Genomic DNA, 26,963 nt, shown 5'->3' with positions numbered 1-26,963 from the left:
TGTGTGTGTGTGTGTAGAGAAATACATGTATTTTCATTATATGTAAAAACATCTATACTATTGCTATAGCCCATTGATAAAAATTGTAATAGGTTGTAAAACTAAAGGCCATTAAAATCTTGAACCTACATGTATATATTATGTATTGCTTGTTGCCTCTTTTACTCTAACCCAGACAATCAGACCTTCCCCAGAAAACTTGGTTTTGTCAGAGGCATTATTATTACTGTAATTACTGTAAAACAGAAAAGCACCCGAACACCCACTGTCTGATAGCAAGTGCCCCATCCGAGGAGTTCAGTTTGAATAATCGGAGTATGGCTGCTGACTTAGTTCTGTATGAGCAGTAGCCCAGCAACTGTCAAGCGCGAAGTTTGATTCCCGGCACCATGCACACAGTTTGAATAATTCTTTCATAAATAGCAATTCTTACGTAGCAGTGTGATTTAAAATGCTGTAAAAGAAGTTTAAGTAGATTTGGCTTCTCTCCCATGCTGCTGCCTTAGAATAAAGTAAGACACTCACATGGCATATTGATTACAGAATACAAGGCCAATTACATCCCAGAAACAAAACACTTCTTTCTCTCCCATTATGATATTCTTCACTAATATAAGATGTTTCCCTGTGATTATTTGTAAAAGCTGGCTTCATCTAGTTTCTCCATTAAGTTCTATTCAGAGTAGATTTTAAAAGTATTTGAGGAAAACTGGCCCTGATTATCCTTACCTGCAACCCCAACCTGGACAACTTAGTCAATGCTAAATAGTGACACCCTGTTTCAAAAAAGAAAAGAGAGAGAGAGAGAGAGAGAGAGAGAGAGAGAGAGAGAGAGAGAGAGAGAGAGAGAGAGGAGAAAAGGGAAAGAAGAAAAAAGAAAAGAAAAGAAAAAGAAAAACACTTAAAACAGCAACTAAAGCTGGGCAGTGGTGGCACACACCTTTAATCCCAGCTCTTGGGAGGCAGAGGCAGGTGGATTTCTGAGTTTGCGGCCAGCCTGGTCTACAGAGTGAGTCCCAGGACAGACAGGGCTGGACAGCATAGAAGCCCTATCCCCAAAAAAACAACCAACCAAACAAACAAAAAATCAGCAAAAAAAACCCCCACCAAATACAAGCGCTGACCCCTCAGTGACGTGACTGCAGAGCAAAGAGCATCCCTCCTGACAACAGTTGGAGGGTCCTTGATGACTGACCTTGATGACTGACCTTGATGACTGACCTTGATGACTGTGCAGATTTGCACCCACACCCTCACCAGCACTTGTCCTTTTTGTTGTTTTATGAAACTCCCTATGTAGCTTTGACTGGCCTGGAACTCACAGAACTTCTGTGTCTATCTCTGAGTATTGGGAGATGCCCTGGGCATTTTTTGCCTTTTTGACAGTAGCTGTCCTAAAACCAGTAGTTGTTGGTTTGACTTCCGTTTCTCTGGTGAGTCACTGTTGTTTGGGAAAGTTCCCTGCCATTTCTCCAGTTGAATCACTGCTTGTTTGCTATTGAATTATGTACACTTCTGATATATTTTCATTAATAACCTATCATTAGACACATGATTTAAAAATACTTGTTCCATTCTCTTATTTCTTTTCATCTTGTTAATTATTTCTCCTGCTGTGTAGAAGCTTTCTAGTTGGGTATAGTCCTATTTTTTAAAAAATTGTCAAAAAAATTGTCTACTTTGTATTGTCTTGTTCAAAAAAAAATAGGCTAGCACCAGTGTATAGAGCTTCATCCCAATGTCTTCTGTCAAAGCTTTGTGATTCAAAATCCTTACTATAACCTTTAATCATTTTGTTTTTGTTTTTGTTTTTGTTTTTTTCGAGACAGGGTTTCTCCGTAGCCCTGGCTATCCTGGAACTCACTCTGTAGACCAGGCTGGCCTTGACCTTTAATCCATTTTAAACTAATTATTTTAGGTTATTTTATTTTATGTGTGTGAGTATTTTGCGTATATGTAAGCATGTGTACCATGCATATGTCTAGCGCCCAGAGAGTTCACAAGAGGGTGTCATTTCCTGGAACTGTTACAGACAGTATGAGGTACCATGAGTGTGCTGGGAAATGAACCCAGTTTTGTGCAAAAGCAGGAAGTAGTCTTGACCAGTGAGCCATCCCTCTTTCACCTCAAATTACTTTTCGTGATGCTATGAGAGTCTACATTTACGCTTGTGCATGCATGTCCAGTTTGTCCTGAATTTATTAGAATAGACTGTCCTCTCCCATTGTGTATGCTTTGTGCTTTTATCAAAGACTAAAACTACAGTAGTTTCTGTGATGCGTTACAGTGCTATAGCTGCATCGTCATTGACAATACTATTAATTTTACATGTTGGGGGTTTGCCTGTATGTATTTCTGTGCACCACATGCATGTTTGGTTCCCAAAGAGGCCAGAAGAGGATGTCACATATCCTGTGATTGGAGGTATAGACAGTTGTGAGTCACCATGTGGGTAATGGGGATCAATCCTGAATGCCCTGAAAGAGCTGCCAGGGCACTTAACTGCTGAGCCATCTCTACAGCCCCAATATTTTTAAGTACAAACCAAGGGTGTAGCATACATAGAAACTGATAACTTTGAGGAGAGTACTATTAGAGAAGGGTATCCATGGAGATCATGGTCAATAGTAGTAATTAAAGTATATTAGTCTGAGTTAGTGTGAGGTGTTCAACCAAATCAGGCTTTTGAGAATAGAAGTGTTATCACCACTTCAATAAAAGTACAGCCTTGATCTGCTGAGGAACCATCTAATTTGCTACCTACAGAAAGCCTTATATGTAGACACTGTAGCTAAACTGAACTTACAGCCTCATTTCTAAGTTAATGCTTGTTCCTTTCTGCTATTCCTCACTTTTTCATTCAGTTTTTCTTTTGGGGAGGCCAGATAATTCCTTATAATTCGATGCACTTTAGTCAATCTAGAAGGGAATGTTGGTTTCCGACCACCAAAATAACCATTGGTAAAATCCTGGAAGAATTCCTTATTTGAAATTTATATATTTATTAAGCATTAATCACCAAAATCAGGAGGAAATTGTTTTGTTTTTAATTTCTTCTGATTTCTGCTTTGTTTTGTTTTGTTTTTTGTTTTTTGTTTTTTCGAGACAGGGTTTCTCTGTATAGCCCTGACTGTCCTGGAACTCACTCTGTAGACCAGGCTGGCCTCGAACTCAGAAATCCGCCTGTCTCTGCCTCCCGAGTGCTGGGATTAAAGGCGTGTGCCACCACGCCTGGCATGATTTCTGCTTTTTATTATTTTTATCAAAATCAAACCAAAGCAAACCTTCAACCTTGCTTTCCTTCTTTCCTGACAGTGTAGCCTGCCAGTGACAATGAGCTGACAAAGGAAACACTAGTCCTTGTAAATAGGATTCTGGAGTTTTGCTTTCAAATGCTAAGCTGCTTGAGGTCAGAAGACATATAATAAGGTATTAGGAGAGGGAATCAGTGACTAAATTAAAGTAATTGCTGCTTCTTGTCACTTTTTGGGGGGAGGGGAGTGGGCGGGTGTTTGATTCAGAAGTATCTTAGTGTTCAGACCTTAAGTTGAGGCGGGGCTGTTACTGCTCTGAGGAGCCAGGATGTGTTTACCTGTGTGAGGGTCAGCTCCTCCCACTATTTCCTACAACACATTACCTAATCTTAGATCTGTTTTCCTCATTGTGTTACTATTCAAGTGTCCAGCAGTAAAAACAAAATCTCATCAAGTTTGCTCGCTGCTCCCTTTGTGTCCTGTGAAGTTAAAAATGGCAGGTGTAGAAACATTAAATACATCACAGGCTATCTCTAGCCTTAGTACTAAGGGGGTCTCCACTAAGAAAACCTGTGTGTTTGCAAAGAGAATTTTTGACTTGTAATGAAGGTTTTCACAAAATGGCTGTTTCACAATTGTATTTTACAAAGCTGACTCAGGTATTTGTAGCTTATTTTCTTTAATAGGAAAAGCTCCTGGGATAGCATTTTCCATGGTAGTTAATTTCCCTCAACACATACCAGAGGTGGGTTTTTCCTTTTAATGGAATGTCTTCAGTAAGTCATTATCCTAACACAAAGACATGTGTGCTTTTTAAAACAATAATAAACTATTGGTAGCTCCCGTAATTATAAATAATAGAATTATTTATCTACAATTAGCTAATATAGGGCTCATTTATAAACTGCAGTCTTTAAGACCATAAAACTGTGTACGTATCTCATTTATAATGTTATCCCCGCATAAAAGAACAATGTAGGATTAACAATGTGAGAATTAAGTTTAAAAGTTTAAAGACATATTTCTAAAATGTTAATTTGATAGAAATGCAATTCATGAGCTAGGAGTTTGGCTCAGTGATAGAATGTTTCCCTAGTGTGCATGAAGTCTTGGGTTTGATACCCAACCCTGCAAAAAGAAAGAAAAGGAAAATGCATATTTACCTAAGAGTTTCAAGCAAAAATCATCTTTTAGGGGATATTTATATTTAAAAGACACGGACAGAAATTTATTGGTTAAAAGGTAAATAGACATGTTACCTACTAACCTTAAAAAATGTAACTGCCCTTTTCTCATCTCTATATCACCACCCCCTATATCATCTGTATATGTTCCAGCAGTGGGTGTCATGGCACATGTCATAATCCCAGGACTTGGGAGGTAAAGTAAGAGAGCCAACCAACCTTGGATACAGATTGAAGTGAGTGAGTTCAAGGCCAGCCTAGGCTAAATGAGACTCTTTCTCATTTAAAAAGAAAGAAAGAAAGAAAGAGGGAGGGAGGGAGGGAAGGAGGAAGGAAGGAAGGAAGGAAGGAAGGAAGGAAGGAAGGAAGGAAGGAAGGAAGAAGGAAGGAGAAAGAGAAAAAGAAAAAAGAAAAGAAAAAATGTTTTAACTTTAACTTAAACGGGGGGACTAGAGAGATGACTCAGCAGTTAAGAGCACTGACTGCTGTTCTTGAAGTCCTAAATTCAGTTCCCAGTAACCACATGGTAGCTCACAACCATCTGTTAATGGGACCCAAAGCCCTCTTCTGTTGTGTCTGAAGACAGCCACAATGTACTCATATACATAAAATAAATCTTAAACAAAACAAAACAAAACAAAATTAACTTAAATCTAAGTTGTCATTCAGTGGGTAAAGTGTTCTTGGCTTTGCACAGCTGTTGGGTTTGCTGTTTAAAGCCTGAAGTTGGGAGAGCACTGGCTCCTCTTGCAGAGATGGGGTTCAGTTCCCAGCACCTACATGGATGCTCACAATTGTTGCTATTTTCCATTCCAGGGGAATCTAATGCCCTCTGCAGGTACCACAAGGCACACATGTGGTGTACTTACATACATGTAGGCAAAATATTCATACACATAATATTTTTAAAAATCTGAACTGGAGATGGCTCAGAAGTTATCTTAGCCCCCATAAGAGTGCTCACAACCATCTGTAACTCCTGTCACCGAGGAACTAGTGCCCTCTTCTGGCTTCTTTAGGTACATACATACAGTACACATGAACTCAGGTAGGCACAACACAAACATATAAATAATACTTTAAAATCTTTAAAATAATTTTTAAAATTTTTCTTAGCCCATTAGGCAGTTGACTGACTAAACCACAGAGCTGTCTTTTAACTTCCATCCACCTCACTCCTAGTTCTTTCTGCCGTAGCACAGACTGTTGACATGTGTTGTTCATCGGTAACTGGAGGGGAAATGCATGGCTTGCCTGCAGTCTTCTCTTTCTTTATTCTTGGCAATGCCATGTAAATAATATTGGATACTTGTGTTTTCAGTTAACATTCTAAGTATATAATGATATAGTAAAAGCAAACTACTATTGACTATTAGAAAGTGAATTGAGGGGCTGGAGAGATGGTTCATCAGTTCAGTGCAGTGCTGCTCTTGCAGAGGACCCGGGTTCAGTCACCAGCACCCAGATGGTGACTTATGACCATCTGTAACTCCAGTTCCAGTGGATCCAGTGCTATCTTCTGACCTCTTCTGGTACCAAGCACACATGTAATGCATGTGCAGCTATGCAGACAAAGTACTTGAACATAAAATAAAAGGAACATCTCTTTGATAAATTCTAAGTGAATTGAAAAAAAAAAGTAGGGGATGGAGAAATGGCTCTGTAGTTAAGAGCACTGGCTCTCCTTCCAGCTGATCTGGGTTTGATTCCCAGTACCAACATGGCAACTCCCAGTTTCAGAGAATCTGCCACTCTCTTTGTGTCTCTTAAGCACTAGGCATGCATGTAATACATAGATATACATGCAGGCAACACACACATACACAAATCACACTCAAAAACTGTCTGTTTTTTTTTAAAGGAGCGATTTAGTAGTAATAACAACAATAAAAAAAGACAAACAACTTGGCATGGTGATGCATGCCTGTAATGCCAGCACTCCGGAGGCAGTGGGAGGAAGCCTGCGGATGATCTGTCAGAGCAAGTTCCAGACCAAGGCTACATAGTGAGACCCTGTCTCAAAAACAAAACAAAACCAGCAAACGAACAAACAAAATCCAAATCCAAATTGAATGAACCTTTCTTCTCTGTCTTGTACTTGTGATGAACCTGACAGAGGCAGGAAAAAACCCTGAGCATTTCTAGTCACACTTGAAACTGCTTGAACTCTTAGGTCAGGTAACCTCTTACAATGAGGGTAATGAAAGACTCAGGTATTGTGTGGCCATGAGCAGGAGTCATGCCACTGGAGTTCCCCAGGCCCACAGTTAACCATGTGTTATTTCTCCCTCTCATCCAGGCACCCCTAACCCTAGCTCCTTGTCGCCTTTGAAAAGGAGTGAGTGAGTTTTGTTGTTCAATGCTGAGCTTCAGGATAAGCTCTGACTCTAAACTATCTCCCAAGATGTTTTTTCTGACTGAGGTACAAATGAGCAGTGGAAGGCCACATTACAATACAATTATAAAGAAGGATGATTTATTTCCACATGAGAGCCCATAGTAATGGTGTTTTGCTGGTCAGGTTATAACAGATGAACATCATTATTCAGCAGATGCTCTCTTTGTTCCCTGTTCTTGTGACAATTGCTCAATTTAATAAAAAGTAATTGATTAAATTGTTAGTCTTGTAGTCAGGAAACTAGAGAGGAGAAGGACTGATTCCCACTGCAGAGTTCCCTTCCACCACCTCTTACCTGTCTCAGTCATTGCTAATAGGGTTCATCTGTGTCAGTTGTTAGAACGCTCTCAAATGCAGCAGAAGCTACAAAGAGTACATTTCTAAAGGAGAACTGGGATAGAATTGATATACAATACCCTTTGTCTTCTTGGATGTTTTTCTTTGCTTAATTTTTAAAATTAATATCTAAAGATTGCATTTATTGTATTAATAGGTATCATGTGTTTTGATACATGTATACATTGTATGATGTTTTTGTTTTAAGATGGTTCTACTATGGCTGGTCCTTCTTTGGTTCCAGATGCAGCTGACCTGGAACTCACTACGCTGTCTACATAGTGAATAGGTCTTGAACTCATGGAGGTCCACCTTTCTCTGCATCCTGAGTGCTAGGATTAAAGATGTGTTCCACCATGGCCAGCTACATTGTATAATTTTTAGGTCAGTTTAAATACATGATCTCTAGCTGGGCGTGGTGGCGCACGCCTTTAATCCCAGCACTTGGGAGGCAGAGGCAGACGGATTTCTGAGTTCGAGGNGAGTTCCAGGACAGCCAGGGCTATACAGAGAAACCCTGTCTCGAAAAAACAAAATAAATAAATAAATAAATAAACAAACAAACAAATACATGATCTCCTTAAATATTTACCATTTTTAAAAATTTACTCTATTTTTAAATTGTATTTGCTCTATTTTTTATTTGCCTGTCTGTATTCGTATACCACCTTCATTCTGTACCCACAGAGGCCAAGAAAGGGCTTTGGATCCCCAGGAACTAGAGTTACAAATAGTTGTGAACCTCTATGCGGATGCTAGAAATTGAACCCAGGTTTTCCGGAGGAGCAGCCAGTGGTAACTGCTGAGCCATCTCTCCAGTCGCCATTATTGCTTCTTTATGCTGATAATATTTGAAATCTTTATTCTAGCTTTTTGAAATATGTAGTACATAGTATCTCTTGTCACTGTATTGTGTAGGTGCACCTAGGACCGCTGAGCCTCCTTTACTGTAATTAGTGCCCATTGAGCAGCTTTACCCAGCCCCTCTCTACTCGCTGCTTCAGGACCTAGGAACCACCACTCTCCTGTCAGCTTCTGTCAGGTCAGATTTTATAGATTCCATATGGTAATCTGTCTTTCTGTGCCTGGCTTATTTATTTAGCCTAGTGATATCCTGTCCCTGCTTTGCGCTCACAAATATCAGATAATTTCTTTTTATGGCTGGTTAGTATCCCACTGTGCCTGTGCTCCACATTTTCTGTAATCACTCATCAGTTGATGGACATTTAGGTTGATTCTATTCTTGGCACTTGTGAATAGTGTTACTGTAAGCATCCCAGTTTGCTCTTTTTGCTCAAAATTACTTTTGCTATTCAGGGTATGAATAGCGCACACACACACACACACACACACACACACACAAATCTAGAAAAACAAAAATCAGAAACAAAAGTCTGTCAGTGGTGGCTTTAATCTCAACGTTCAGGAGGCAGGCACAGGTAAATCTCTGAGTTCGAGGCCAGCATGGTCTACAGATCAACGTTCAGCATGAATAGGGCTACAAAGAGAAACACAAACACAGAACAAAATAAATCTAGAATTGTTTTTGTCTAGTTCTTTATAGAATGTCACTTTTATCTTCATAGGGATTATGAAATTAAATGTGCAGATCTGAGTAGTATGAACATTTAACAGTATTCATCCTTCTAACCTAAGAGAGCTATATGTCTTCAATTTTTGGTCAGTGTTTCAGAGTTTTCATTATAGAGCTCTTTCACTTCTTTGATTAACTTTATTCCTGGGTATTTTACTTTATTGTATATTGTTAACTTAGCTATGATTTCTGTTTCTGTGATAAATCACAATGACCAAAAGCAACTTGGGGAAGAAAGGGTTTATTTCAGCTTACACTGTAGTCACACTCCATTATGGAGGGAAGTCAGGGAAGGGATTCAGGTGGGGACCTGGAACCAGGAACTGAAGCAGCAGAGGCCATGGAGGAGTGCTGCTTCCATGACTCCCTAATGGCATTCTTAGCTTTTTTTCTCACATAACCCAGGGGCATCTGCCACTTACATTGCATGGGCCTCTTACATTAATCATTCATTAGGAAAATGACCAGCAGGCTTTGCACTCAAGCCAATCTTGTGCTGGGCATTCTGTCTTCTGAGGCTCTCTCTTCTCAGATGGCTCTAACTTGTATCCAGTTGACAACAACAAAACTAGCCAGCACACAGAATTACCACAAATGAGACTGCTTTAATCTCTATTGAACATAATTCACTATTACTGTCTTTAGCAATTCTAATTCTTTATATGTTGTTTTTGCTTTTGATTTAAGAAGGAAGACATACCGGCTGAGAGAGCCTGGGACCAGTAAGCACCTGAACAAAGCCCTATGTTCTGTAGACCAGCCAGACAGAATCTTGTGGGGAAACATGGCTGCAGTGCATAACTTAGAGTGCTTGTTTTGGCTACTAGTAAATCACTGAATGCTGTAGAAATTAAGGTAAAGTCACTTGTAAGAGTTCAGTTGCATTCTGCTCAAAGGACTAGCTGTGGTGGTTCTGAAATAGTCTTCCTTCAGAATGACAACAATTATCAGTGAATGTGTAAGGTCTCATTTGTTGCTGATTAGGGCAAGTTTAATTTGGCTAAGTTTGCTCTGGATTTTAGTGTTTTAATTGAGAAGGAAAGCTGGGTTGTTGGTTAGGGACATTCTTTTCTCCTCTGGACTGGGCCTCACCCTTTCTCTGTGGTAAGATGCAAATGAGGAGATCCAATGAGCCTGTCCCACAGGTATTTATGTCCTCCTGGGTCTCTTTTCTTACTTAATGCCTTGGGGTTAGTGTTTTATGTTTGCTGAGGTTTTGGATTTGCATAGCATTTGCTCACCAAGATAGGGGAGATAATGGGTTGAAAGGCTGGAACTCTAGAATAATGGTTTGTTTCCTTATCTCTGTATAATTTCCAAGAGAACTAAGGTTTCTCTAACCTTTGTCTTAGCAGCTCTCCACTCAATGGCTAGCACAGTAGAAAGCTTTCTTGTTTCTCTCTAGGGGTTCTTATTCACGTTGTTTTGTATCTTTTGTTCTGGTCTTGCAGAGTTTGGATTTTGTAATGTGCACTCCTGAGTATAGATAGAAATACTAGGGCTTGGTGATTAGTGAAAGAGCTCACCACCTTACCTATCTTTTTTTCTATATCAACCCTGTGGCATTTCATGGTTTGGGGGATCCCTTAACATGAAGTCCTGAACACTTAGAACCAAGTATGAGGGTGCACTCGAAGGTGGGGGGGTGAGGGCCACGCAGCAGAAGCAGCAGTTTTCTCTGGGGTTCACTCAGCCCCATGCATATGCATACTGGGCCCTCTGCCCTCCGGGCTGTATTTCTGTCAGGGCTCTTCTGTTCCCCTCTCCATCTGACCCAATTGTATGGCAGCCATGATGAGCATGTTCAACAGGTAGAGCTGGAGACAGGAGAGTCTTTGCAGGCACCCTCATGAGGTGAGAGATTTTTTTTTGGAGGCAGGATCAGTTTCTTAATGCATTTGCTTTCTGGTGGATGACAAAGTGCTGTTTTCACCATAGAACCCTTGCTGTGCTGTATATGAGGGAGCACGGACTAGGAAAGGGTCACCATATTTAGGCTTTCCCTAAGTTTCATGTTGGCTGTTCCTGTTTCTAACTATGCCATCTCAGAATTGATATTCTTGGAAGGCTAGGATGTGGTATTCAACTCAAACGTATTTAGTGAGAAACAAATGTGGCTTTCTTTTAAAAGTATAGTTTTAAAAAGATGACTTGGGGGACAACAGCCTCCAGAGCAAATTACCCCCCAGTTCACCTTCTTAAAACAGCATTTAAAACCAAGGCAGGACACTGCTCCATATTCAAATCTGTGTTTATACACATGTGTACCATGTAGAAACATATGTACATACATGTGGGTGAATGATTATGAATGTAGAAAACGAACCTTGGGAAGAGGAAGATTTTAAGGGAGAAGGAAGGAAAGAGAAAAAAAAAAACAATAATGGAATAGTGTGACATTAAAGCAAGCAGGGATTGGGGGGGGGGGAGAGACCAACAGAGCAAGGCAGGGAGGGTGTGCCTGGCAGGGCAGGAGGGGTATGATTAAGGACAAGGTATCATAGGCCAGAATGAAAACCATTGCTTTTGTGTGTTAATTTTTAAAGGTTCGGTGATTAAATCTTAAAATATTAGCACATCTGGAAAACTCTCAAGTTATATTTTAGTTAACTCTGGTTCTAAGCAGAAAGGCTCTGAACATGTCAGAATTGCTTTTTCTTTGAATCCCTTTTTCTTGGTATAAAGACTTGATATTGGAAAATCTCCAGTTGTCTATCAAAGTAGACTGAATTTATCGAAACACTTAACAACTCTGGGGGAGTTCTTAATACCTACATTTCATGTTGCCCCTTGCTCTTTACTCTGATAGAGATTTAAAAGGCTTTCTCTCTTTGAAATCCCCCACTTAGCCCATTTAGTGGATGGAAACCAGACACATTGCTTTTGCTTTTCCTGCATACTGGGGAAACCACTGATCTAGTCTCCCTCTCAATTTACGTGACCAAGAGGAAACTGAAACCTAAGTTTAAATGAGTCGTCCTGCGATAGACAGCTAGCTGGATCCTGTTTGAACTGGGGACCTGTGTTTACCAGGAGTGCTTTGCTTTCTGCTGTCCGTTGATACACAGCGTCTCTAAGTGGTGGTGGCAGCGCCTGCATCTTTGGTCCCAGGTAACTCTCTACCCAACCGCCATTTCTCCCAGTCAGTGGCATACTGTGAGGTTCAAAGCTGCAGGAACTCTTGGGAGATGATCCAGTGGGTTTCAGTCACCCAGTGGACAGGGTGGGGAGTCACAAGAAGGGTGTCTGTCTGGTGAAACTGAAAGGCTAGTGATAACGGGGACAGTGAACAAAAGCTGCTGAAGTTGGGGAGAATGTTGCAGACTGCCTCAGAGTCAGTAGAAAATGTCTTGGAAAAGAGAAAAAAAGGTACAGGAACAAGTTTTTCCTAAGATCATCAGTTTTCAAGGAGCATGCTTTTTTGTTTATGCAAAAAGAAAAACCTTCATTTCCTAGCAAGATCCAGAATGTATATTTTAAGACATATTTAAGAATGGCAAAAATACAAAGAAAGGGGTTAGAAATCCTCGTTAGTGCTGCTCAAGGAAAGCACTGTGGTGGACAAACAGGCATTTTGGATTTAGAAATGAAATGTCAGGAGTACTCTAGTCACTGTGACCATTAGAGGATTCTGGGAGGAAGTAAGGTTTGAGCTTATAGAATTGTTTGTCCACCCTTTGTGTAAAGTTAAAACTATCTTTACAATCTTCAGTTGTCTTATAAATCGATTTTTGCACAGAAACTCTGATGCCTTAAGCCTTACTAGTTGAATATGCAGCACCTTTAAGGTGCCTGGGTCTGTTGTTTCCCCAGGTGCTATTTTTCCCCCTTGGGCTTTAAGTGTTCTTAACCAAGAAGATTACCTATTGTTTCTCTAAATGTGCTCTGGCTGGGCGCAGAGGGGACTGCTCAAGTGAGGTTATAATTCCTGTTTGCCCCTGGGCGGTTGCCAGCACAAAGAAAGGCATGATGGGAAGTAGTTTGGTTACCTTTCACAACAGGTGTCTTTGTCGGTGCCATTCAGATATCAGAGTGGCAGCACTGAGTCACTGCAGAAAGGAAAGAGGGAAAGCAGTTGCTCTGGCTTTCACATCTGGAGAGCCACGCTTTGAGGTAAACCTCCAAGTCTGCTGCCCTGATGAAACTATGACGAGGTCCACGCTATCTTTAAAAATACTACAGAAAAGATAGAAAGGAATTCAGAAGGTATGGACTGCCCGGATAATTCATGATGCCATGAGTCCTGATTATCTTTTAATTTTTACTTGGCTAGTCATCTTTAAGATAAATGTGCTGGGAAATTCTTAATGAAAGTAATTCTCTAAACACAAAGCTGCATTATGGGGGGAGAATGAAGTGAAAATGCCTTACTGGCTCCCGGAAGGGTCAAACACAGCTTGAAGTTGTTTTAATCATGAGAATTTATTTAAGATATTGCATTTTCTGTTTAAGTAAGCCTATTAGACTTGGCCGTTTCCTAGCAGAGGTGTTTGCCCTTCTGTGAGCAGGCGCTTTACCACAGAATGCTTACAGGACTGCAGAGCTCCCACAGTCATGGTTAAATGGCACAAGGTGATACAAGTTAAGTAGATGTGCTATGGGATATGAAGAGTTTTAAGAGAACCTGGGAAAATAGACCCTAGATTGCATTCTGAGTTTGTTTACCCAAGCCAGCGAATATAGATATCCTGGTATTGGTGATAAAACCTAAAGACCACATAGCAGTATTTCTTTTTATTTTAACAGATGTCACCAAATTAATGTTTAATACTAACAGAAAATACTTCTCAGTACTGTTGTACTGGTAATACTCAGGGCAGGCATGGGACTAGTAGGTAATGTGCTTTTGGAGGAACGTTCCTTTTATTTTTTGTTCCATTTTCTTTGCCTTCATTGTGGTGCATGGAATAAACATGGGTGATTTAGTGGTTGAGAGAACTTTCCTTCTGAAAACATGAAGCCTGCTTACCATCTCCAGCTGCCCTCCAAAAACCACCTGTGGGAACTATGGAATGGGTAGTTTGTGACTATCTGCTGGTTTGAGTAATTAAAAGAAACTTTTAACTTTAAATATAAAAGGACTAAGAATATTTATCAGCAGGGAGAAAAACAGTTTATAAATGAAACCCTTGTGTTTCTCCAGAATCACATCAGATATTTGTATTTTTAGTGGGACAAAGGAAAATTATTATCAACTGGTATTGATGCTCCAAATGAATTGATTCATTTTTATATTTTGGTACTTTTTTTTTTTTTTAACAGAATTACTCAGAAGGGAGAAGGTTTCTTTTTTCCTCCTTCCATCTTCAGGAGATAGATTTTTAACTGCACCAAGAATTCTATAAATTCTGAGAAATAATAATGGCTTATCATCTTTTTTATTTTCTAAGAATAAGGAAAAATAAGCACTGATTGCTTTAAGAAAAATTGCTCTTCTTCCAAGAAGACTCTTCATGTGAATAATAATGAAGAGATGAACTGTTTGAAACTGTCTGACTTACCAAGGACATAACATAAATCAACTTTTGTTTTGGGAGGAATTTCATATAGGCTATTTCTAGTAAGGAAACCTTTTTCTTTTTGTTTTCTGAAGTGTAAAGAAGATTCCCAACCTGACGTTCTCATGTGCTGGGTTGAGAATGCAGGTGTTTATGGTGTACACTTCCTGCAGAGATAAGAGACTGTGTGGTTTCCACTGGGGGTGAATTATTAGGCAAATCTGTGATAGCAGCTGCCTTTTCTTTTTTTCCTCCTCTCTTTCCTGCTTGATTTTGACACCCAGCCCCTGGCTCTCAAGTGGGTGTGTGCACTGAGCTGCCCTAAGACTTTTTCCCCGGGATAGTCTGGTCTGGAGCTGGGGCAGCAGCAGCTGCTGTGAAGAAGCCAGCTGGCAAGATGATGGAAGAAATCTCCATTATGGTAGCCTATGACGCCCATGTTTTCAGCCAGCTGCATGATGAAGACTTCCTCACTAGCCTGGTGGCCATCAGCAAGCCCAGGTCCATGGTAGGTGGCGCCTTGCACACTACACTGGTCTCCTCTTTCTGTAACATGATGGGCACCTTCCATAGCAAGAGAGGGGTAGGTTCTTGTGAAGTAAACAGAAGCCCTGCTGCTGACTGTGATATAGGCCACAGCAAGGTCTGCAGGCTTTCAGTGGGTTTGCTTAATAAACACTGTTATATGTTGGTAATATGCTTTAAATACTACTGTAGTGAGGTTGAGAAGAGTTTTAGAATGCCACATACCACTTCGCTTTGTGTCTGTGTATGACTGTTATAAAACTAGATACAGTTTCATACATTCCGTTCAGGCTCTTTGAAGTAGAGCATTTCTTTCAATGGGCCATGTCTCTTTTGTAAATTGACAAACTGCTTCATAAATAAAAATCAAATAGCTTTCAGGTCTTAAATTATCTCCAGGAAGAACTAGAACAAACTAACTTCTTGGAGAATTTTAGGTGTGATTTAATATTTGTTAAAAAAATCATTTTTTATTTTTCATGTGTGTTCTGGCATGATAGAAAACTATGTTGTTAGAATGTTTGTTGTTCCATCTTTGCGCTGACCAGGGAGGCTCGCAGGTGATCCCTGTCTGTGAAGTGCACTCCCCTTAATCTGCCTGTACTGTTGCCGTGCCCGCGGTGCGTAGCAGGGCTCTTTGCAGCAGCAGAAAGAAAGAAAAGTTTATCACAACAGTTAAAGCTTACCAGTGTGAAAACCCACTTCTCCATGTTAAGGCACAGGACCACTAAAATCACTATGCGTCAGGGTTTTTGTTGTTGTAGTAGTTGTTGTTGTTTTTGTTTTGTTTTTCCAAAGTGGTAAATTACCATGAAAAAGATAATGGGACAAATTCTGGATTGATTCAGAGAGACATATAGGTTTCACCAACCAGATGTAATGTTTCAACATTGTTTAGCTGCTGGTCTGAGTAAACTATAAAAAAAAAAAGTAAGATAATGGGGGAAGAGGGAGAATTGGCCACTGATTAGTTCTTTAATGATATTAATGATTAATGGATTTTAAAAAAATTTTGTACCACAATATGATTATATTAAAATAGTAATTTAGACATACATAATTGAAAAGTTATGAGTTAATCATCTAAAAAGTATAGGAGGACCCAGTAGAGGGATTGGTGCTGTAGAAGGAAGCTGGAGTTGTTGATAATAACGTGTAGGTAAGAGTGCACAGAGCTTCATTAGACTCTCCACCTCTATCATGTTTCCTAAATGCAGCATAGATAACTAGGTGGATGAAAGCAAAAACAAAACCATAATCTGCTCCTAGAGGTGTTTATTGAGAGAATCACCTGGCCAATGACATGTTTTATCAAAATAAACATAATTTCTATTTTTTAATCTGCTTTTAGATTTATTTTAGTTTATGTGTATTTATGCTTTGTCTGCATATATGTCTGTATACCATGTATGCACCCGGTGCTCAGGGAGGTCAGAAGAGGGCATCGGATCCCTTGCAACTGGAGTAATCACGGATGGATGTGAGCTAATGTGTGTGATGACAGTCAAGCCTGGATCCTCTGAGAAAATGAGAAATGCTCATCCGATGAGCCTTTTCCCCAGCCCCGAAGTTTCTATTTTTATGACTAAACATATTTTGTGAAGTTAATTACCTACCAAAATATATATGCTGAATCGGGGTAGGAAAGTTTTAGACATTTAAGTTTCATTATATCCATTAATTTCATAATAGTCCATCATAAGAACTTACCCAAAGTATTCAGAAGTTTTTGTTTCTTTTTGATGGTTTCACCAAGATCCTCTTAGAGTCTGAGCTGACTCTTCAAATTTTAGAGAAGTTATTAGACCAAAGGGAGAAGACATGAACCCAGATGTGTGTGTGGCTGTAGTGCAGTGACAGAGTACCTGACTGTCCTGTTAACCACTCTGGCTATGGTCCCTCACAACACAAAGGCCAGCAGCCAGCCAGAGAACTGAAATGGCAGAGCATGCTTAAGGGAGGGGACAGAGGAGCTGAAGAGATGCAGTCACAGGGAACATCTCACTGCTCTGTAGCAACAGACATTGTATTTGTGTGTTTGGAGGGAGAGGCGGGCATGCAGGAGAGAGAGCACGGGAGCATGACTGACTGACTGCATGACTGACTCATAATGCACTTTCCAAGAATCACTCCATTTGTCAGTAACTTATGTATATATTTGATGTAGAACTGCCGATGCGAAAAGCTCCACGTAAAAGGCATAGAATATTTCTTTGGATAGCAAATTTTTAAATAAAAATTATATTTTAGCCAGGCTTGTTGGCACGTGACTTTAGTCCCAGTACTGAGGAAGCAGAAGCAGGCTTTAGTGTGAGTGTAGGCCAGCAGGACTACAATGAGACTCTGCCTCAAAAGTAAGACACACAAAGTCATATTTTGTGTGTGTGGATGCATGTAAAGATGAGAGGACCACTTTGGGAGCCACTTGTCTCCCTCTTCCCCGTGGGCCCTGGGGGTCACTCAGATCACTTTACACACTGAGCCATTTGCTTTTGGTTCTACATTCAATAGTGATTTTTTTTGTTTGAGAAGAACCCTCAAAATCATATGAAAAAAACCTTAGGTTTTCTTTAGTATAAAGCAAAATGCCTCCTGACAGAACCCTCTTTAGATATTTAATACAGGAATGGGTGTTTTCTATAATAGGGTTTTGTTTCATAAGAGAAATATGTTGATTCATTAAATAGTAAAAATGTCTGATTCTAAGATATGGACACTGAACCTTTTCTTACTTACAAGTGCTCACACACACGCACACAAGCATGTACGCACATGTGGCCAGAGGATAACAGGCGGGAGTCAGCTTTCTTCTTTCATTATGTGGGTCCTGATAAACACAGACCGTCAGTTGGTGGCAGGCACCTTCATCTTCACCTACCGAGCCATCTTACTAGCCCAGATGTTGGTTTTGGTTTTGTTTTTAGTAAAAATATAAATTGGCCTGTAGAATGGAAGTGTGGAAGTTAGCCGCCTTGTATTTAGAGATAAAACCATAATGCCCCTCTCCCTGTGTGTATGCAAGGCTTACTTAGCTGAGATGCTGACGGGGACACTGGAGGGACTGAGGCTGCCCAGGCGCTCTCCCTGTGAGTGGCCAGCCTCTTCCACCTCTGCCTTTCTCAGTTCTTTTACAGGCTTTTCTTTTTTGATGCAGTCTTGCTCTATTGCCAGGTCACCCTTGAACTCTTGAGCTCAAGTAAGTTAGCTTCTCAGTAGCTAGAACTGCAGGCATGCACCACTACTGTGCCCAGCTTCCACTATTTATAGCTCCCTACTATAAATGACAGAGAAAGCCACACCTGGTACATTTATTGTATTCCTGGGAAGGCTTTGAATGTGTATTTAAATTCAAAATGCATGATCTCATGTTTAAACAGCGAATAAGCCTAATAGCTAATGCAAACTCTAACAGGCATACATATTTCAGGTTAAATGTCAATTTATATTCTGCTCAGTTTATTTCAACTTTCTAATTTATTAAGTGGCCACGAAAGGAACATTGCTTTCAGATATATGTTAGTAAGTGCTAATATGTAGATTGCTTTAATGTTTTAATACAGTATTCTGGGCACAAGTAGAATGTCCACCCTTCAAAGCCCCCTCCCCTAATCTAATAAGAGAAAGGACCAAGTCAGTATTTGTGAAACTCCCGTTAGAGGCTAGAGGTAGAACTGGCTAGAGAATAATGGCCACTGTTGAGCAGTGATAAAGGAGCCTCCACAGTAAGGCTAGAACAGTAACTTTGACTTTGGAGGCTGGTCAGGTGTTTGCTAGGCAAGGAAGGGGAGTACCATTGTGAACAAGGGACAACACATACAAAGTCTGAAAGGCTGATGACTGCTTAACACACTTTATTTTGGACGAGGAAGATGGCGATGAAGAAAGGATCTTATACTATAGTTAAGGATGAACTGGAATTCACTGTGTTGTCTAGGCTGGCTTTGAACTTGCAGCAGTCCTCCTTCCTCAACCTCCTGAGTGCTGGAATTACAGGTATGAGCCACCATACCTGGCTTTGTTAGAGTCCTTTGAATTTACATAATCTTTGTTTGGTTGGTTGGTTTTTATGGTTTTTTTGAGACAGAGTTTCTCTGTATAGCCCTGGCTGTCCTGGAACTCACTTTGTAGACTAGGCAGGCCTCAAACTCAGAAATCCGCCTGCCTCAGCCTCCCAAGTGCTGGGATTAAAGACATGAGCCACCACTGCCTGGCAAGTTACATGGTCTTTTGGGCTACAAGTCAGAGGACCTGAGTTCAGTCCCCAGCAAGTATATAAAAAGGCAGGTGTGGTGGTATACGATTCCAGCACTGGGGAGGAGGCGGGAGATAAGAGGATCTTATGTAATTGAGAAGAGCCTAATTGTCAAGCCCCATGTCTCAGTGAGAGAGACTTTGACTCAAAAACAAAAGAACAGCTCCTGGGGACAACACCTGAGATTGTTGACTTCTGGACTCCATGCATACCCTCATACAAGAGCACAAGCACACAGTTAAAATTTACTTGGGTGTCAGTTCAAGATTTACATCTGCTACTTACCAGGAAATTACAGTATTTCTCTAAGCCTCCGTTTCCTCTTTGGAGAAATGAAGAACATCCTCATTGGATTTCTGTAAAGACCAAAGAAGAGCACTTGTATCAGCCCAGTGAGAACTCTTACCAATTACTGCCCTACTGGGAAAAGGGGTCTATTCTGAGCTTCAGAAGGAGGTCTAAAGGAAAGAGTGAGCCGGGTAGATAAAGTGTGGTGGGGATGTAGAAGAGGAGAGGGTGCATATGATAGGAGAAAAGTACTGTTGGGTTGCCCTGCTTGATTAGGGCATCAGTTCTCCAGGAAAAGGGAAGCATTCCACCCTGAAGATAGTGTAGATCTGACACTTGAACTCAGGGTGGCTGGAAGGACCAATAGTGGGGAATATGTACGAGCCCCTATACTGAGAAGATAGGCTCAGTTGCATAAGCAATTTCGTGGCAAATGTGGGCAGGCAAGGACCACAGGGCCCCAGGGAGGAAAATGCAACAGCGATAGAAAAGTGCAGGTGAAAATTGCTGCAAGTGCCTGGACGGTTGACTAAGGCGGTGCGTGTCAGAAAGTAGCCCACACTTGTCCGGTAGTTCTTGTAGTGGATAGATACAGTCACGTTTGGGAAGATATAACTGCTCCTTGTGAAAAGAACAACTGATTGGAGGAGGTTGGAATTACCACAAGGTTTACATGGTGTTAGAACAGGAAATTAGATGGTGCCCTAGTTTGCTTCCTATTGCTGTGATACATGGTGACCAAAAGCAACTTGGGGAGAAAAGGATTTATTTCAGTGTACAGTAACACTCTGCCATCCAGGAAAGTCAAGGTAGGAACTCAAGGCAGGAACCTGCAGGCAATAATTGAAGCAGAAGCCATGGAGGAACTTTACTTACTGGCTTACTTTCCATGACTTGTTCAGCTTGTTCTCTTATACCACCTAGGCCCACCTGTCCAAAAGCAATAGTTCCCACAGTAGCCTGGGCCCTCCCAGATCAATCACTAATCAAGAATATGCTATACGTACTTGCCTACCAACCAATCTGATGGAGGCATTTTCTCATTTTAGGTTTCCTCTTCCCTGGTGACCTAGCTTGTGTAACACACACACACCAGATATCAAAAATAAACCAAGGAAAAGATGACCCATTTTGACTTTACTGTGTCTTACATCTTGAAATTGAATATCATTCTATCTCTGAAGGAGACTTGATTGATTAGTAGTTAACCTTGACCTTTAACAAAAGTCACTTAACCGTCTAAGACAGGCTATTTCATGTTGATATTAACTGACAGTTACTAAAATAGTACTGGACCAGCAACGGAAGGGGCCTCTTTCAGGAACTACAGTTTCTCTGTTCTGTAGATGGAAGAGGGGGTAAGCATTCTGCAGTTTCTTCCCCCTTAGTGGTTTGGCACATGAATTGCGTCAAGCAAGCCAAAAAAAAAAAAAAAAAAAAAAAAAATCAAAGCAATTTCATATGCCAGAGATGAGGAAAATAATAAAATTAATGCAGTTACTTCTAAATCATCACTGAATAAACATTTTGAATATTGACTAGAATCAAACATTATAGAGCTAATTAAGATTCTTCCATACTTGAATTGTTTATTGAACATGTTTTATTCTCATTGTCATTTAGCGTATTCTTATCTTGGCACCTTTTATCAATTTCAAATTAGTTCAGGGAACCAAATCTCTCCCCATCTGACTTACTAATTTTGATGAGTTAAGGTTCTTAGGATCCTAACAGAAGAATTCTGTTTTATATGAAGCAAGACATGGATTTATTATTGCATGGATGCCAGGGTGTGTCCTTCTTGAAATTCAAGGGCAAACTTGAAGATAGGCAGCAAGCCTGGCACTGGTCTCCTGTTGGCAGACATCCTGCATCCCTGACATCTCTGACATCTGATTACTCTTGCTTGCTTGCTTGCTTTTCTTTCTTTCTTTCTTTCTTTTTTTTTTTTTTGTATCTAGTTTGTTTATCTCCCTGTCCCTGAGTTCTCTGGCTTCCTCATTCCTGGGGCAGAATACTGTTGCTGTGAAGCATTAAGATTTATAGCTCCATCATACGCTGAATAACAGTGCTGCCTCTGACTCACATGTCTGTGTGCTTTTGGAGAGAAACTGAGTCAATATCTTTAGGTGAAAAATGATACAGAATAGAACCCACGAGCACATGACTGAACATAGCAACATTATTCTCAATAGCTCCAATCTAGACACAAAGCAAAGATCCATCATGTGGTCAATTTCTAAACACACAGTGGTGTATCCATACAGTGGAGTGCAAATACCAATTCCAGAAAAACAAAATACTAATACCTGCTACAGCATAGAAGAAACTGACAGACATGCAACTAATAAGAGACTAAATATTGGGTGATTGCTGACACCGAACATTGGACTTTAAAATAGGTAGTGAAGCTGTTGGAGGACTGTTCTGTATATTTTGTGTATACTTAAATTCTTCTTTATCACATTTTTAAGTTCTTGGTTACTTTTTGTTGATATATAAGCACCAAATCTCTCAGCCTTCCCCTGCTATGAGTCATTTTGCTAAACCCCACTTTCTTGGTTGTTTTTTCTCCTTTATTCAAGCTTGCCTGTAATATCCCTACAAGCACTCACACAGTGTGTTGTGTTCCCTGCCTCAGCAAAAGGTTCCTGGCCTGCCTTCTCACTTTCTCAACATTACCTGTCCTCAGCTTCCTTGTTCCCTGAGTTTTTCCCAAAGAGGAAGCATGCATACTTTCGGATAGCATGTACTCCCCTTTAGTCCAGACAAGGCTCTCTTGTAGTTCAGTTGCCGGCTTACATCTGTTTAGAAGCTCCATAGTTTTCATTTGTGTTTCTAAGAAAGTATTCCACATAGCTTCTACACTTCAAAGGTGCTATATTTTAGTTTCCATATAAGCCTCCTTCCTTGGGACACCTATGAGACCAGACGTTCTTTTCATATGTATACTTCCCTTCTGGAGACTGAGTCACAGGACTTGTGTTTATTTTAATTTTATTTTATTTTGAGATAGAGTCCCACTATATAGTTCTGGCTGGACAGGAATTCATTTGTAGATCAGACTGGACTGAAACTTGCAGAGATCTGTCCCGGTTCTGCCTCCCAAGTGCTAGAATTAAAAACCCCTGCCTTCTGAGTTCTGGGATTAAAGATGTGTACCACCGCACCCTGCTCTAATAGGATTTGTACTATAAAATATACAAGCGTTTAGTCCACTGTACATGTACAAACAAACCCCGTAGTTTCTGTTACTTCTTATGCCGCCCCTCAGCTCCCTGTACTCAGTAACTCTAACCATCAGTGGTAGGTGTGCTGGGGATTAGTCTGATGTTGCTGTGTGCTCCAGTGTTAAATACTGCGCCAAGATCAGCAGGTCCTCATGTACATCAAGTGATGCTATGTAAACTTTATTCTCCAATTTAAAACTATTGGTTAAATAAAAGTGGTTACAGCCAGTTACTGGGGAGAATAGAATTAAACACAGTTTCAATTACTGGTCTGGGAGGTCACAGAGACCACAAGGAAGAAGGAGAAAGGAGAACAGGAGGTCTCCATTAGACATGATGGACCAAGAGCGCAAGTCAGAGTGAGATGCCCCTTGAAGATAGATGATGGAGCAGAAACAACTCAGATAGTAAGTACTTGGGTAGTACAACTAGGAAGTAGACAGTCTAGTGTACAGAAAAATAGATTAGGGATAATCCCCAGTAATTGTGCTAAACTGATTAAATAAAGAACTCTGCCTTGATTATTGAGGGGCAGGAAGCTAGCTGGATCATATTGATAACTAATAAGAGTTTATTAAAACCCATTTGCATAGGTTCTTTAGATGAAAATTCTTATTTATGATAGATACCTACCATAGAGACAGAGTTTTCATCTCTGTCTACTGGATAATAAGATGGAGACTTTGGGAAGTTAAGTGACTTTCCCCCAAGATCACATAGGGGAAAGGAGGGACCTGGGGCTGGAGGGAAACCTGGTTTGTTACACACCCGAGCCTCCGTAGACAGCATTAAACTAGTTTGTTTTCCTCTTGACCCTGAGTAAGAACTTGCTCTTGACAATAGGGACAGTGTTGACAGTTTCAGCAGGGAGAAAGCAGAGACACTAGACGTGTCATCTTTGCTTTTTTTCTTGACTGGCTATGACTGAAGTCAGTGGGGAAGGTTTCTAGGGAGTGAACTACCAACAACACTGAGATTGGTGGTGGAAGGAAGATTCCATAATCCTAGAACTAGCTGTTTGTTTGATATAGAGTGACTTAAAGTAGGAATGGCAGGCTCTGAACATGGAGTCAGAGGTAGTGTTGGCAGTTTCTTTGTAAAGACTGCTTGCCTGCCTGCAGGGAAAGATAATTTCCTTAGGGAGATTTTCTTGGAAATATCTTAGTCGGTTCAGTCTGCAGCCAGAGTTCCAGAGACTTGGGTGAGGGTAACTTCCTCAGCTCTAAAGACTGTAACCTGAGCGGCTGCCAGCATTGTGGGACTCTCAATGCAGGCCCTCCTCCTGTTCGGAGATGATTATCTTCTTGTAGCTTAGCATGGCAGAGGACAAAGAAAGAGCAAACCTTCTTACCTTTGTTTCTTCCTGTGAGAGAATAACCATCCTCTCAGGAACAGCTTGGCTCCCAAAGATCCCATGACCAAATACTGTTAGGAATAGAGTATCAGCATATGAACTGGTAGGGGCATATTTGGTCCACAGTGCACATCCTTATGAAATTCCAGAGGAGTAAGGGATAAACAGCCCTGAAAAGTTAGGAACATGAATGAAGGGTTACTTGCAGGGAGGGGCATGGATGATCTCAAAACAGTTATTACCACAAAGTCTCACCCCATTGAGGATGATGACCTCATGGAAGTTACGTCATAGAAGCCCTAGACTATCTCCTATTACAATGAACCAATTCTAAATGTCCTTTCATAGAAGCATTTGTTACAGGAATAGTTGACACAATACACTGATTTTTATTAATCTGTTTCATGTGTTCATACTCCTAGTAGGTGAAAACACTCTTAAGATTTTTATTGTTCTGCATTGGCCATTGACATTTTTTTTTTTTAGCAGACTTAATCCATTTATTTTTCTTGTATAAAAACCCTTATGTGGTAGCCACAGCTGGAGCCTGGGTCCTCTGAACAGAGACTGGTGTGGGTTTTCACAAGATGATCAGTGAATTCCTGATAAGGAGACTTGGTGAAGACAGTCTCTTTCCAGAGGTCGGGGGTCAGGTAGCTGTAAGTCTTGGAGATGGCATCAAAGGTGGCCTTGGCAAAGTTGCCCATGGTGGCAGTGCAGCCTCTGGCTAAAGTGTAGCAATCATCTATACCGGCCATCATCAGGAGCTTCTTGGGCACAGGAGCAGAGACAATGCCAGTGCCCCTGGGGGCAGGGATGAGCCGCACCAGCACAGAGCCACATCGGCCTGTCACCTTGCATGGAACAGTGTGGGGCTTGCCAATCTTGTTCCCCCAGTAGCCTCTCCGCACAGGGATGATGGAAAGCTTGGCCAAGATGATGGCCCNTCGGATGGCAGTAGCAACCTCCTTGGAGCACTTAACACCAAGACCAACGTGACCATTGTAGTCCCCAATGGCGACGAATGCCTTGAACCTGGTCCGCTGGCCAGCCCGAGTCTGTTTCTGCACCGGCATGATCTTCAGAACCTCATCCTTNAGGGATGCACCCAGGAAGAAGTCAATGATCTCTGACTCCTTAATGGGCAGGGAGAACAGGTAGATCTCCTCCAAGGACTTGATCTTCATGTCCTTAACCAGGCGGCCCAGCTTNGTGACAGGGATCCACTCCTTGTCTTCAGCTTTACCTCCTCGAGCCCCGCGGCCTCGACCACGACCGTGGCCCCTAAGCCCGCTGCCGAATCCTCCGCGGCCTCCTAATCCTGGGCCCCCAGGGTCCTCCGGGCCCTCCCACTGTACCGGCGTCATCCGCCATTTGGTGTTTTCCCGAAGAAGAAGAAGGGCCATTGACATTTTTATTCAGTTTGATTATCAACCAAACATTCATTGATCTGTTGCAGTATACTAACTGCATTATGTTCTTGGCACAGAAGATCTAGATGTGCAAAGCAATTTGTGGTACCTATTGTGAGTCTTACAGTGAGAAATATAAAACAGAAACATGAGCTAGTGATGCTGTTTGCCAGGCTTCACATGGAGCGGTGTGCCAGTAAGGGTCCTGCCATCTGAGATGTGAACAGCTATGGGAAAACTGGGAAAATGTATCGCAAGTTGGGGGAGGGGGACCTGGAGAGAGCCCTTTAATTGGTAGGACCAGAGTCAGTGTGGTAAGAAATGAAACTGGGGAGAAAAAGGGGTCAGGCTATGCAGCAGAGCTACTTAAACTAGATGACGTAGTAAGGGTTTATTTCTTGTAAAACACATTGTGTTTTAAAATCAAATAACTCAGATTTTAGGTGTGGGTAACAGGAATTTAAAATTATGGTTATATTATTAGAGAAGCCAGTATTATGTCAAAAACTCACTGCAAAGCTCAAGTTCAGTATCAAACTGTAGTATTAAAAGTCATTGTGAGGACTATATGCTGCCTTAGAAATAGGATTCTCAACGAACAACAGAAATAACACTGTTGCCCTGATGATTGTAAGGTATATATACTGATTTCTAGCAGTCTGAAAATAATGTAGAATTCTTCTTTTAGTTTTTAATTCCTCAGGGTTTTTTTTTTTCTTTTGGAAAAATTAAACAATTTGGGAGCTGGAGAGATGGCTCAGCAGCTTAAGAGCACTTCCTATTCTTCCAGAGATCCTGAGTTCAGTTCCCAGCAGTCAGTCATATAGGGAGGCCCCAACTACGTGAAATTGTAGCTCCAGGGCATCTAACCTTTTCTGGCCTCTGAGGATACCTGCTAACAAATAACATACACTCTCACAAACACACTGTAATAGTTTGAATGAGAATAGCCTCCATAGGCTCAGATATTTGACTACTTAGCCCAGGTTTGTAGACCAGTTTAGGAAGGATTAGGAGATATGATCTTGGTAGAGGAGGAGTGTGACTGATATGCATTTTGAGATTTCAAAAGCCCAAGCCAGTTCCAGGTAGCTCTCTGCCTCCTGCTTGCTGTTAAGGATGTAAGCTCTCTCTCAGCTACTATTCTAGCACCATGCCTATCTGCCTGATAGTCATGGATTCTAAACCTCTGAAACTGCAGGCAAACCCCTAAAAACTCTTCTACAAGTTGCTTTGGTTATGGTGTGTCTTTATAGCAGTAGAAAAGTAACCAAGACACACATTTACATACATATAAAATATAAGTAAATATTTAAAATAAATTATCTTAAACTGATAACTGATAAAATAAATTATTTTAAATGATTTTAACTGGCAATACAAATTGCACATATTTGTTAGGTATCATGTAATATTTTGATACATTTAAATGTTGTAGAATGCCTAGATTGATTAATCGATCTATTTCCTTAATAATTTAAGGAAATATTTCCTTAATATTTTAAGTCTAGTTAATCCTGAACTCTATGTAACAGGATAAAAACTTGAGCTACACACAAACTAACTCTCTCTCTCTCTCTCTCTCTCTCTCTCTCTCTCTCTCTCTCTCTCACACACACACACACACACACACACACA

The 26,963-nt window shown here is 40.8% G+C and overlaps 1 protein-coding gene and 1 pseudogene across 4 annotated transcripts in view; one reads left to right on the top strand and one right to left on the bottom strand.

Annotated features, from left to right (window-relative positions):
• Window positions 1-26,963, top strand: part of Rabgap1l (RAB GTPase activating protein 1 like) — a 548,268-nt gene that overhangs the window by 444,754 nt on the left and 76,551 nt on the right. The window contains exon 1 of one of the 4 annotated variants that reach the window (XM_021197286.2): window positions 14,259-14,772. The exons of the other annotated variants lie outside the window; for them this stretch is intronic. Within the exon in view, the coding sequence (XP_021052945.1) occupies window positions 14,662-14,772 (111 nt within the window). The 5' untranslated portion in view covers window positions 14,259-14,661. Of the gene's footprint in view, window positions 1-14,258; window positions 14,773-26,963 lie in introns of those variants that run through there. 4 annotated transcript variants of the gene reach the window in all.
• On the bottom strand, window positions 24,437-25,287 carry LOC110321185 (annotated as a pseudogene).

Source organism: Mus pahari, chromosome 5 (assembly GCF_900095145.1).
Source record: "Mus pahari chromosome 5, PAHARI_EIJ_v1.1, whole genome shotgun sequence".
NCBI classification, from domain to species: Eukaryota; Metazoa; Chordata; class Mammalia; order Rodentia; family Muridae; genus Mus; species Mus pahari.
Note: the sequence above shows the minus strand (reverse complement) of the source record. Positions and strands in the feature narration are given on the sequence as shown.